Here is a 14,579-nt window from a genome sequence, read left to right as displayed (position 1 = left end):
ACCCCAAGAGCTGTTTGTGTTGGCGCTTGCTCAAGGTGAAAGTGTATTGACAGAGACAGATGTTTGACTAGCCAGGCCTTTTGGCAAAATACCAATAATTCTGATTCTTAACTAGTAAAAGGTGTGTCTTTTGAAGCAATTAAACATTTATACTGATTTATGATAGAGATACACTCTTTGATGGAAATGTAATGAAATGTTATCTGTACTATTCCACCCTAGAAATACCCAATTTAAAACTCTATAACTTTTTATTTTGTCATTGATATGCTAATTGTTCATTTTTCAAAAAGATAATGTTTCTTACACATAATGACTACTGACCTGGAACTCGTTAACTCTAGTAAAAGGAAAAAAGAAAGTTTACCTCCAGTGAGCATCAAGGCACATTTGCAGTGGTCGCAGTTGTCGTTGTCGTGATCTCGGGTGCTGAAGCCGGCACCGTGGGTGATCAGGCTGCTCTGCCTTCCTGCTGTACCACTGTAACCTCTCAAATACAATCTGAAGGAAAAGAGACAATAAGATTAAAAAAAAAACAAAAAAAAAACATGTAAGGACAGGTAAAGCATTTGTCATTTTCTTTACCTTATTCTCTTGTTTTGCAGACATAAAAAAAGTTAAATGCATTCCTTTCTATTTTAGATACTCTAAGCTGATTTGCTTGCCAATCTATTGAAGTTGTTTAAATTAGCTGTTCTACAGGCTGTATGAAAGTCTTTCTAAGTTTTCATTCTTACTGTTTATTTTTTACTGTTTTGTCCTTTTGTCTCTGAACTAAAAGTTATTGTCAAACTAACGTTCAGATTTTACTATGAAAATAAAATGAATGAGTGAATGGCAGATGCACATGACAACTAACTAACTAACTAACTAACTAACTAACTAACTAACTAACTAACTAACTAACTAACTAACTAACTAACTTTCCTCTGTAAAAAGCTAAAGAAAATACAGTATAATTTATACATAAATTGTATGGTAGCTTAGACATAAAACTTGTTTATCCATTGAGTTCTTGAACCTCTTTTTCCTTAATGATTAATGATTGATCAATCAAAATAAAGCAGCTTAAAAAAAGCAACCCAAAAAACACTTTTACTGACTTTCAAAGACTGCAAGAACATCTGGCTTGCAGGTAAGGAAACACTGAATTTGGGACGTTTGTTTTTGCGCTGATCAAAATGAGCACACACTTTGAGCTGCTCTCTGGTTTCAAACTGTTTCACAGGTAGGGAGGATAAAAAACTGAGTTTGATTCCATCAGCACTCACTAAAGCTGTCACAGACAATCTGAGGGATCAGAATGTTTTGTAATCTCGAAGTAAATCAGAGATATATTTAGGCCCAAGGCCGTCCAGTGCTTTTTAGAGAAGTAATAGGAATTTAAAATCTACCCTTTGACACAGGGGGAGCCGTTGTAGTGATTTAAGAAGCGGTGGAATGCGCTCCACCTCAGCGGTGTTAGTGAGTAGTATGACAGCAGCACTTTGGACGAACTGCAGCCGTCTGAGTTATTTTTGTTCAATTGAGACAGATGAGGACACCTTTACCTTTATTTGGCCAGCAGGAAAATGAACTTTTTCCTATCTCCTCCAGACAAAAACTGTTTAACTCTTGCTCTGTCCTTTAGGATATTAACTGGCTACTTTTGACTATTGTTTTTAGTTCACTGTTAAATTTAAATACCAAAATATATAAACTGAAGATTTTACAGTTATAGGTTTGAGGTGAGGCATAGCTATAGATTTTCTAGTTATAGTCTACATTTTAAGTATTTCAAATATTAAAAAAATGCATTCTGATTAATATCTCAAAATCACATACATGTGCATTATTATGTGCACTATTACACATTAAGTCAAAGTTGTGTTGCATTTTATTTGATCTATGTCTAGGGATACAGTTTGTCTGTAAATTTTCTTGACAGAAAATAAACTGGTGACACAGACCAGATAGTTTCCATCTAAAGAATTCAAAGAAATCCAGCCATAGGATTGTGTTACATCTGTTTTTATGAATGATTAAAAGTTTTTGATTTATGGACAAAACATTTTTGTGTTTTGGCTTATTAAGATAAAAACACTTGCAAGTGATTGTCATAAATCATTATCTTTTTTCATCTACCAATAAACATGCAATCATTGTAAAAAGAAAGAAAGAACTTTCCAGAATTCTTTATGTGCACAAATCAGTGATCATCTGTCTGGCATTGGTCCTTATAAACACTAAAACAAGTGAAAAATTCTAAACTGAGGTCAGACTATCAAGGATGGTATTTCACATTGAGTGTTTTCTTCACTTTGAATTTGCTTGTTAAAAATGAAAAGCTTCTAATCAGCAGATACAAAGAATTTAGTTACGTTTTTCCTGAGTGTTTAGCTACTCCTTGAAAATCAGAGATGTATATGAGCTGCATAAAATCTTAGCATTTAATGTCAATATACTTTCTTGGGACATTTTGAAGTGTTTAGCATAAAAAAAGATTTACTTTGTTCATTCTTGAAAAATGGCAATGAACATTTGTTTTTACTTACACATTTTGTAAAATCAAACAGCTGGTTAAAACAAAAAGAAAAAGAAAAAAGCACAGATAAAACAAAAAATGCTAGCGCTAATACGCATTTTAGCCAGTACAATGTTATATAGAAATTTGATAAATTAGACAAAATTTTAAATACCTTTTTATTTTGACTTGATGTGTCTGTTGTGTATTTTATACACTTGTGGTAGATGTAAATAATTCTAGAACCTCACAGATAAGTAGGGGAGGCATAAGTTAAGGCACTGAATCTGAATTGAACTGTTAAATTCAAATGTATTTATTTTTTATAATGTAAATCATTTCTCTTTCAGTAGGGTGGCGTGTGTGCATGTGGGTCACCTGTACTGCTGTCTTTCACTGGCCATTGTAAACCGGTCATACTGGGAGTGCGCAGAGATTCTCTCCCAGTCCTGCAGCTCCACTCTGAGAGAGTATTGACCCTGACTGGTCAGCAGGTACAAAACTTCATTACCCAGCCAGTGCTCCCCCGACAGATCCCCAAAACCCTGCAGCAGGCCGAGAAGACAAGGAGTTTAGGAGTGATAGTGAAAAAAATTCGCCTGATGGTTTAATTTTTTACATTGCATTGTTTTTAACTGCACTCATTCTAAAACATGCTGACCATTTTGTACTCCCTCCAGCTCCTCTGAAAATCCACACTGCCGTTAAAACGGCGCTGGAAGACCGTCCAGCCGCCGCCACTCGTCTCCATGTCACAGTAAACCTTCAGGAGGAGAAATGGAAAAATTTGACTCACATGAGGGACACAATGTAATACAAATAGAAAACAAAACAGAAATTGACTTGAGTCAAACCCACATGGCATTCACAAGTGCAAATGCATTGTGAAGTTTGATCATTATTACAAAGGTGTTAAAGAATAAAAAATGAAAATTGGAGCAAACTGCATATTTTTACCTTGTTCTTGACTCAGTAAACACATACTAAATTGATATGTCTCAACCAAATTAAAATAATAATAAAAAAGGAGATGTTAAATATGAATGGCAGAACCTACCAATAGAAGTTCATATTAGCACTTTCTTATTATTACCCCAATACCCAACCCCTTCCTTCCTGCCCATCGGAAAAAAAATAAAATAAAACACCCATATTTGATATTTTCACACACAAAATCATCTGAATGCTAAAAATCGCTTGAACCTTTTGTGACTCTTGAATATCAAGTGATTACCTGCACAGGCTCTGTCCTGTTACCAATGTAGATGAGATACAGACCACTGGCAGAATGACCAGCCTTGTAAGCATCTGCACAGTCCTTCCACATCTGGCTCCGAGGAGGAGACCCTGAAAGCAAAGCACATGACATAATGCAAAACAATATCAAGTGTTAAGATCTTATTTCCAGACAACCTCTTGGTGTTTTTGGACGTACCGGTAGTCGTGGCCACCATGTCGATGAGTGTGTGGACTGACTCCATCAGCTGAGCCTGCTGCTTCTGTAGAGCGGTGTTGTTGCTAGTGGCAACTCTCAGCTGCCTCTCTAAAGACTCTATGGCCACCATCTGAGTCCTGATAACAGACTGAAGAAAACCAGAAGGTTATTAATGTTTAATTGCTGTCTGTGGATTCTTTGAGCAACTTGTTGGCCTTCATTATTACAAATTACTGTTAAGATATGATGCATTATTTAGTATTTTTTATTCTAAGATTAACAACTGAGATTATTGTTCATACATGCATATTTGTTTTTGTTTTTTGAAGATAAAATCATAAGAGGAAAAGGGTCATTTGCATGTCTGTGGATGACTTACACTTACTACATCAGTTTTTATTGTGTGCATTTAAATTTTCTCTTTTTGACTAAGTGTGGCTCTACAGAGTCAAAATCTATACTAAAATTATGATTATGAGGATATAAACATCTGAGAGACCTTTCATGATTAATTTTAATACATACTCAGACACCTGTCCAAACAGTTCTCTGCCAATGATGTTTCTTTACTATAATAACACACAGATGTCCCATTCATTAACTGTACCTGCAGCCGGTTCTTCTCCAGTCTCATGTCCTCCAGCTCTCCTCTCTGCTGAGACTCCAACAACTGAACTTTGCTCTCCAAACGGCTGAAAGAGATACACAGAAAAGAAGCCCTGAAAAAACCCTTCACACTAAACATTTGACCGGCTTTTTGCTGTGAATCACATGAGAGGAAATCGCATCTTTTTTCTGTTTTCAGAAACTTTTATATCTCTTAGAAAGAGCTGTAAGGAATTAGAGCCCATCACAGCACAAAAACTGTGGTGGTGAAACATTAAGCAATGTACTTGGATCTGTAGTTTTCCTTTGGGATCCCAATGCTGCATTTAATACAATTAATCATAGTTAGAAAATATTCCACCGTGTCTGGGTTTCTCTGTCATCAAACGTTTAAGCTATGTCATGATAAAATGGCTGACTTACAAAAAATAAAGTCAACCGTCTAAAACATGAGTAGCCACTGGTATTACATTTTCACCTCAACCTTTAGATTGAAACAATCTTTCATAATGCATGCATCAACAAAACCCACAGTTATACATTCACAGAAAAAAAAATCTTCTTCTGTGGGTAAATATATTTTATATTCAAATGTTTTGATGGTTAAATCATAATCTCTGTTTGGAAAATCAGATTTTGTTACTGTGGTTTTGTTCCTCAAGAGATCAGCTACAATAGTTTTGTACAAACTGGATTCTCAGTTTCTAATCCAAATGAACCTTTCACAGCTCAACAACGTTCCTGATGACTCCTCAGAGGATTTGCCACCAAAGTGAAGATTTATATAGAAATATTTTTCTGTTGAAATATGAGTTATTTATCCTGAATTCATATTTGAAGACATTTTTGGAAGAAATCAGGTTTTGATTGGTGGTATCTACCTTTGGTAGCAAAAGAAGCTCCCAAAGGTAGAGTGAAGCCTTAGCATCTGAACTACAGTTCATGATAATCCATCTGACAACAGAAACACTGATGACAACATTAAAGTGATGATTTGGTTGAAAACCATGTGAATTATGGCTTAAAAATGACTAAATACTGTTTATCAGGTGTTTAGTGGCACAAAAATAAAAACAAATTGTAGCAAGGAAGGAATTTATGTTGTTTATGAAACATCATAAGTTTCTAAAAATCAAAATTTGCTTTCCTAAAGGTCAACTTGAGAAATTAAAATTAATATCTGGAAAAAGTAAACAAAATGCCTCATCATTCTGTGCTTCTGTTGCTCATTTATGAGTTGGAATAATATTGTCTTACATGAACGGATGAGACTTTGGGCACTTTGACAGAGTTGAAATCCAGGGTCAGTCCCTGGCTGTGATCACTTCAACATGCTGAACTGCACGTAAATGTGAAAACAATTTTCACCCTGATGGAGACAGATTGACTGTTTAAATCTGCTGCGGTTTTTGAGGAACGTATAAAGAAACAAGTGGGAATGAATGTTCATTCATTCTGCAAAATTGCAAAGTTATAGCAATGTTAATTTACTTTATTTACAAAATATAGGAGAGAAAAAGGTTTATGTCTGTATTTTAAATTTCAAAATTCAGAACAGGAAATCCTTATTACTTCGCTTAAACATGTTTTCAAATGTATCAGATTTTAGACAAACCATGGACTTTGTTAGGTTCAGGTTGTTCTTTATTTGACTTTTGATTGGTGGACAAACTATTCTATTCTAGTCTAGCACATTATTGTTGGCAGCATTAATTTTTTTATATGAACAAATTTCTAATTAACAAAGACCATCTGTTTAATTTTCAGTCAGTCGAGTTCAAATACGTTTCTTAAACATGGTGGAAGCTGACACAACTCAGCTAACTTAAGCTAATAAGGAAAAAACTTGGAAGTGATTTTAGAAAACAAAGCAAAATGGAACCTTTTGTTTTTTAAAATTAATGCTTACAATAATAATAATAATAATAATAATAATAATAATAATAATAATAATAATAATAATAATAATAATAAAAATTACAACATTAAACGGGTCTAATGAAATATTGTGTACAATTTGTTTGGAAACACATTTAAACTTAGCATATTTCAGAATCTTATATACAACAAAACTGACTTCACCTGAAAACACACTGAAGACAGCTCAGAACATATTTAGTCTATAATTGGCATTTGTTGTAAATTATAAGATGCCCAACTGACTCATGTATTTTGAACAAGCTGTATAAAAATACTATGGAAGGATGTCCAAATATTCAATTTTGGTTTAAAATCAAAGCTAAAAAAAGTGAAAATAAAAGAGTGTTTGTCTCTAATGTAGAATCTGTGTTTAAGATCTGCCTGAGTTGTATTGATTGCTGTATTTTGACAAAGACTTCAATGCTATGTTATGTTATAGTCTGCTATATGGTCCAGGTCACTGAGCTTAACCAGGGGTGTTGCAGAAACTTGAGCAGACCTAGGATGTCCTGTCCATTTCTCCACAGCTGGTTGTGAGTGAAGAAGCATACATGTTTATTTGAACAAAGAAGCAAGGTTCATTCACATGTGGTTTGTCAGGACCAACCCCTTTTACCACCAGGTGTAAACTGATGCACACAAACTGTTCTCTTGTGATGGGATCTACATTAGATGCATGCCAACACTTCTACAGAATTCAAATTTCCAAAACAGTACAATGTAGGAATCACAGAAGGAAAAAAGAACTGGTATGATACAAAAGAGTATTGTATAGTTTATTAGGTTATTTTGACCGATTGTCCAGCAAAAACATCTTAATTGGACCTGGAGAAATTATATTTTTTGTAGATAACAGGTCAAATCTGAGCTTTTGTATGTGAATAACAAAATGCGTCACTTGGTTTTAATGTCACTTTTATACACATAATAAACTGCATGGATCACTTGAGACCAATCATGGTGAATCGTCTGTGCAAATCTGCCATATGTTAGATCTGTGGAATAGTGGTGGTAAAAAAAGAATAACGAAAACACAAAACAAAGTAATACTAGGAATGGTTAATTCTTTTTTAAAATTTCTCCTATTGTTCAAATCAAGTACACTGTTCCACAGGGTAATTGTAAATGTCTTGTAAAACCTTAGTTCATTTGTTACTCTTGAAATATTTGAGTTCTTCAAAATGATGTTTTATTTTAACATCCGCAGTTTATTCAGTTCATTCACTTTTATTTCACTTTGTAAACAAATGTTGCTAATCAGTCCTAGCTATATCACCCACTAAACTTGGATTGCGTGTTTCTGTGTTTATAAGTGTCAGAGTTTATAAGGTTGCAAAACAAAGGAAATCTCTCACCAGCTTTAAAACTACTGTTTCCTCATCCGTTACATGCTGACACATATGTGTGCAGTCCAAGCCTTTCTGTTTGTGTTATATCGATTACTGTAAACAGAGAACATGCTTGATTATCACTGTGGGTTTCGCCACTTACTGCATTGTCCAAATTCGCTTCATAATGAAAAATACAAAAAAATATTGTGAATCCAAATAGTGGTGAGTCTCTCAGCAACAACAGAGGACACACTTCCATTATTTCTCCACAGACTTGCTTAGATTTCAAATATTCTTGCTAATAGGTCAGCAGCAATCAGATATTGTTTCCACCTTTTGTGTGTGTGTGCGCGTGTCTCACCTTGTAAGAACCATTTTTCCAACAAATTCTGACTTCTCACTGTTGCTATTTTATCAACATAAGAAGAGTGAAGCAGAAATATGATTCATATGTTTCTGAATACCAACATTTATTACCTGTTCTTATCTCGCAGCTGCCTTATCTCAGTGGTCTGGAGTAAGAGCTCCTTTTCCAGTTTATTGGTGGACAGTGAATTCTCCAGAAGCTGGATCTCTATCCTAGATGTTTGATTCAGCACCTGGTGGAAGAACAGAATCATAATTCACCCAGGAATTGTGGACTGAAGTAATACCAAGAAAAATGAAAACTCCTTACCTTGGCTTCCACCACAGTGAGTTTGCGTGTCTGCTCTGCTGTCTGTGAGAGGAGGTTCGTTCCGATCTCCAACATTGTGGCTGTTTGGTTGTTAACAACATGCGACTGTATGTTAGCAGCATCTCGCCTTATACTCTTCTGTATGAAGTTCTCCAACTGCAGAAATACAAAATTAGGAAATGCTTAATAAACATCACCTTCACTTTGGTGAGGTAAAAATAAGGCATGTCAAGTACCAGTCAAAATTAAACTTTTTTAACATTTCACATTCTACCACAATTTTCGAAAATGCTTCCAAGCTTTTCCAAGCAACCAATATTTATGTAAGTTTATCCTACTCATAAAAGTTGATTGTTTAAAATGCAATAAAAATCAAGTGTGAAAGTTCCCATCAAGACAAACAGGAAAATGGTTACAGGAAAAAAAAACAGCAGCTAAGTAAAAACACCTCTTACCACCTGTTAGGCATTTTTGTGTAGGTATAGTGATTTGGGATCAATTTGACAATAAACTAATTTTTATACCAACATTTTGTTGAGTGAAATATGAGACCATCTATCAGTTGAAACGAACTGAATCTTCAGCAGAAAAACGATTCCAATCACAGCAACAAACTGAATTTATGAAGAAAATAGAAAGGTGATTCCACAAGCCGCTCAGTGGTACCTGGTATTTTTTCACCTATAGCTGTTACTACTCTTTCTACTCTGGCTTCTTGTTGCAATATTTGCACCCCTTTAGATTTATGGAATAGAACATTTCATATCAACCTTGAAAAGTAAAATGGAGGATATCGTTTTTGTATTTTTTGCCTTTTTTGCCTTTTTCTTTGACAATTTTATAGTTCTTTGTATTGGACTTGTCAGAACAATCTCTATCAATCTATATTTATAGCTATAAACCAGAAATATAATGCAAAAATACTATTAGGTTGAGATTATATACTCATTTTCTGCAGCCGGTTGATATGATTCATGTATTAAAACACATCAAATCCACCAAATCAAAAATACATAATATATAAGGAAACAGGTCACAGAATCTCTGGGAATATCATCCAATGCCAGGCCTCTCTGCCATGCTTCGACCTTCAACTGCTCGCAAATAAACAGTCTGTCCATACAAGCATCTATTCATGCCTCTGACTCCACATCCTCAGGATATCAGTGCCACTGAGAAGCACAGAGAGTTGATAAATATACTGCTGCACCAACAAACAGATTGGTCCCACTGGGAGAGCCAGTTAACCAATGAGGCAAAGTTCAGGTCTCAACGCCTTGACCACATTTTCTGGTCCAGATCGCTTTTCTTACAGGGATCCCATTGCAAAAAAACTTCACAAGCAGTTTGTTTTACCAAGATTTCGGCTGTGTGGACTTTAGATTGGAGGTGGGTGTTGTCTTTTGATTGTTCTTTTCATGGGTCAGAGTTAATTGTGTATTTTTTAATGATTATCGGGTTCTATCACAAATGTATTTAGATAACTTTGAGGCCAATGGTGGGAACAAACTGTTGCTTAGATGAAATCTAGTCCTCCATTTTCGAAATAAATCCCTATTTTTATATTTCCCAAGAGAATGAGTGCTTACTCAGGCATAAAATAACTTAGTCATGTCCCAGGGAGGCAAAATTTTGAACGATTCCTCTTAGTCATTTTGGAGTATGTGGAAAAAAAACATAATTTCAGAGCAATGCATCTTATACAGTTCAATTTGATATTAAATATATCAAAGTATAGTTCATTAATCTTTACAAAATATTAGTTATCTTTATATATGATAGATCTTCTGTTTCGACCTGCTTTACAGAGATCAGCAGATGTCTTTTTTACAACAATTCAGGAATATTTGGCTAAAATGGGAAATTATCAACTATCCTTTTTGAAGCAAATATGTCAATATTTTCTGTTGCCATTATCATTATTATTATTATTATTATTATTATTATTATTATTATTATTATTATTATTATTATTATTATTATTATTATTATTTTTATATAAAACTTTAGTTCCTTTATGTATTGCTTTTCATGTATAGTAATTTATAACCTTTTGGCGGGCCTATACTAATATTAAACCTTACAACGGAAATTTAAACATTATTTTTCAATACCTTTTCATCTTGTGGTAATTCCTTGCTGCTGTTTTTGGCCATTGCACATGGTTTATCTGGTGATCTATCTGATTTATGTAAAAATATAAAATGCAGGAAAAGAAGACTTATTTAAAAAAATATATTTTAAGTTGTTACTGCTGGGACTATCAAATACTTTCTTCAACTTCAATAAATAGGATTTGGATTTTACTTTCATCAACACTAAAGCCAATCGAAACACAGTGGCAGCAATCTTAGATTGAGGTTAGTAGCATTCTCAGGAGGTTAATTCATTCATGCTGAATTAAATCATACAACACATGCAGCTGTGGTAAGATTTCATTCTACAGGTTTTTGAATGTCCAGATCTTAATCTCACAAAAGAAAATATGTCAGAAAATATGGATAGTTTGAACACAGACTTGATTCTTTTATTTTTTCTGCCAAATTTGTCACCAAATAAACCACAAATTTATATTCAATTTGGTAAAATGTGCTGAGTACTACAAATTTAACATTCCTGAAAACACAGTCCATCACTTATGGCTGCATTCTTGAAACATAATGTTTGCCTTTAACCTAGCAGTAAAGCGCAGGGCTTTTGGTCCAAAGATAATAAATCCTTCAACAACATTACAGTCCAATTCTTTCACATAGAGTTTTTGGTGCTGATGGACTTTATCATGTTCATCTGTACTTCTGCATTTGGACGCACTGCGACCCACTTTCACTCCCCAATTAAAGTTATTCAAGTATTATTATGTTTAGTCTGTTTCAAGTCCAATTTACATTGAGCAAGCATCACTTAATCAGACAATCATTTTATAAGTGGGGAGATGCGTATCGCAGCGGTCAGAAAAACCAAGAGGCCACTTTGAGGAAAGTTGTGTGGGTGAGTAAATTGGGCTGGAAAAAGATCTGATGTTGTGACGCAGCGAGAGGTTATTTAAATAATCAAAAAAGGAGAAAATAGCTTGAGTGAGCTGGTTCATTGCTCCCTCCTGTTCTGCTTCCTGAGATGCTGAAGAGATAAACTTTGATAATAGTCAAAAACCATGACATCCGCACTTCTTGCCAGCGCAGCCAGAGAGGAAGAATTCAGGGCACAAACAAGCTGCACGACAGGTTTAAATATACAGCATATATGTATATTTTCAATGTGAACTAATAATGCGTTGACTGCATCTGAGGGGATAACTGCTTTTTCAAAGAAAAAGATTTAAACATTTTTATTCCTTTAATTACAGAATCTTCAGAGACAGTGTATTGACTTTTTAACTTAACCTTACCCACAACAGAAGAACTCACACGCAACACCTAAAACTTCTTCTCTCAGTCACAAAAAATCTGCACAAAGAACACATCTAGCTTTAAAAGTGAAATTATAAACTGCACCAGTTCAGAGACACCAACAAGCTCTGTGAGTATGCATAGCCCACATAGAGAAGGCGTAATGGAGAGATGCTAACTCAAACCACATGTTGGTTTTGCTGTGATCCGGCCCCTCTGTGTGACTTCTGAAGGGGTCGAAGGAAAAACGGAGGGTGGGGGGGGAAGTTGCTCCGCCCCTACTCCTCCCCCCCTCACAACACCCTAACACACACACACAAACAAACGATAACAAGACAGAGGCACTGGCAGAAAGCCCTGATAGCAATCTGGGGTAACAAGTGCAGTGTGTGTGTCACTGGACTGTGTCAGAATCTGAGCCATGGAGCTGGTAAACTACACAAAGAAAAATATCTTAATTTTTCAGCTAAAAACAACACGATTACCAAAATGGAAGTGGAAAAAGAGGTCAGGAATAAAAAAAAAAAAGTGTTGCTGCAAGATTCTAAGTGTAAACAGATTGACACTTTTATATTTGTTGAACTTTATATTTAGAAATTTAATATAGCAATTTTACAGCTGTAGTAGAAGGAAACAGTAATCCTGATACTTGTTCCGACAGTAACCATTGTGGAACTCAAACAGCACCAGCAAGCTTTTAGATTCTGAAAACATGTCCAGGCTTGCTCCCAATGCAGTGTTAATAAAATAAGTTATTTTTGGGTTTATATTTTGTCTTGGTTGCCAGCTTTCATGCAGTATGTTAAGCATTATGCAAATAAACACATTTATATTTTGAAGACAAAAATAATTCTACAGTTTTATTTTTAAATATAATATTTTTTTGCACAAATTTGGAGTTTTAAGCTCTCTTACCTACAATCGTTCTAACTATCACAAAATGTCACCTAAAGTTATCTATTTCAGCATTATATAAAAAAAAACATTTTGTCCTACTTTGTCCTAAATTACCAGCCAATCTGGTATTATTGGGCTTGAGAAACCAGAAAATTGAAAAAATTCCACACATGCATGGAGAAAAATTGCAAAATTCCACAGAGTGCAGCCTGTTCACCTGGAGCTGCTTCACTGTCAAATGAACTAATCACAACTCTAAAGAACTGTCATGGTGTGATTATTGACAGGAGATCTTTAGATCTAACAGTATTTCTGCCATATGGACAGTTGCCCAGGAAAGCAGCACCAGAAGAAAGAAGAACACGTTATCTGTTAGTTGTTGTTTTCTTACACTTTATACATGTGCAGTGCAATGTTGGCACCCCCTGCTTTCTGCCAAGAATAGGACGAAAATTTTACAGGCATTGAGCAGGACTGCATAGCAAACAGAATTTATGGTAGTTAATTTTCTGCATTTTCCCTCGTTATAAGACAGCAGAAAATTGATCGCCAAGGGCGCCATTCAAACAGCAACCATTAGTGACACCAGTTGCAAATGCTTCCATAAGAAAAGAGCAGCAGAGTAGATAACCATGGGAGCAAAATGACTGGTGCTTTGCAATTTCCCTTCTGTCCTCTGTATCAAAGGCTGAAAACCTGCGACTTAGGATTCACATAATCGTAAACCTAAACATCTTTCAATGTTTAAAAAACATCCGGAAGGATAATGAGCTGCTATTGTAAACCACGGAGTGTTTTTGCATTTTAGGATATTTGATTGTGTCTAGCCACGACAGTAAGTTCTAAACTGGAAGAGCTGTAGGATTCTAAAGCCATTTGGCTATAAAATGGTTTAACTCTCTATTTTGACCATATTTAACAGAGGTCAAAGATGGAGTGTGACAGAAGGGGAAGGAGAACAATCTTGTTTTGTTATTAAAAGTTAGTGCAGAATACACTGACAGGTCATAGCTTTATTTCTGAAAGGTTTTGCACTTTTTATCCTTAAGGGAAATATCTGTCTGCTTGTTGCCTGACCTTTACTCTCTCTGTCTCGTGTGTGACACTGTCTTCCTACCAGTTTGTGCAGGGGATTGCAAACTGGAAACATAGGGTACATCTTTGATTTTAAAAAAACTCCAGGAAATGTGTGTATTTCCATAAAGTTTTCTGTATATTTGTGGAGATCTGTGTGCTTGAAGGGCTGATGAGTGAAGCTCTTTTTCTGCATGTGTGTGCGTCTGGGTTCTGACACCTGCTGAACCTCTGCCTCTTTGACACAGACGTGAACCCCTAAAGATCGTCTGGATGGATTTAATTTCCTCATAAAGCTCCACAGCTCCGTTTGTGCATCTGCAAAGAAACACGGTACAGATAAGGAATAAAATGAGATAGGAATTTACCCCAGGGAGGGAAAGACAATGTCAGGAGAATAACACAGTAGCAGAGAACTGTAAAAAGATGAAAGCTCGTCTTTCTCAAAATTATTTCGCTTTCAAACTTATTTCAAGAACATGTTACAATATACAAATAAATAAAATAACACAATTATTTTAAACCCCATTTGCTGACATTTAGGCATTCCATAAAAAAAAAAAAAAAATGTTTGTCCGGAAGATTCCTGAGCATCTGACTGTCTGTTAAATCAGTGAGTAGACATACACAGAGGATGGTGGTAAAGCTGTATCACAAGCAGTATATGGAGTAACAGTAACTGTTCCAGTATAAACACTGAATGAGATTTTAGGACCTCATTAATTTAGTCCAGCTTGATTCACCCTGTTCA

The 14,579-nt window shown here is 35.2% G+C and overlaps 1 protein-coding gene across 1 annotated transcript in view; it reads right to left on the bottom strand.

The window, feature by feature from the left end:
• angpt4 (angiopoietin 4) overlaps window positions 1-14,579 on the bottom strand; it is a 73,058-nt gene that overhangs the window by 6,783 nt on the left and 51,696 nt on the right. The window contains exons 2-9 of the mRNA XM_015010382.2: window positions 8,472-8,627; window positions 8,273-8,394; window positions 4,546-4,630; window positions 3,939-4,086; window positions 3,738-3,850; window positions 3,165-3,266; window positions 2,882-3,048; window positions 368-501 (exon numbers count right to left, since the gene is read on the bottom strand). Of these exons, the coding sequence (XP_014865868.1) occupies window positions 368-501; window positions 2,882-3,048; window positions 3,165-3,266; window positions 3,738-3,850; window positions 3,939-4,086; window positions 4,546-4,630; window positions 8,273-8,394; window positions 8,472-8,627 (1,027 nt within the window). The remainder of the gene's footprint in view (window positions 1-367; window positions 502-2,881; window positions 3,049-3,164; window positions 3,267-3,737; window positions 3,851-3,938; window positions 4,087-4,545; window positions 4,631-8,272; window positions 8,395-8,471; window positions 8,628-14,579) is intronic.

Source organism: Poecilia mexicana, unplaced genomic scaffold (genome assembly GCF_051168715.1).
Source record: "Poecilia mexicana isolate PSO_F unplaced genomic scaffold, ASM5116871v1 scaffold_5, whole genome shotgun sequence".
Classification (NCBI taxonomy): Eukaryota; Metazoa; Chordata; class Actinopteri; order Cyprinodontiformes; family Poeciliidae; genus Poecilia; species Poecilia mexicana.
Note: the sequence above shows the minus strand (reverse complement) of the source record. Positions and strands in the feature narration are given on the sequence as shown.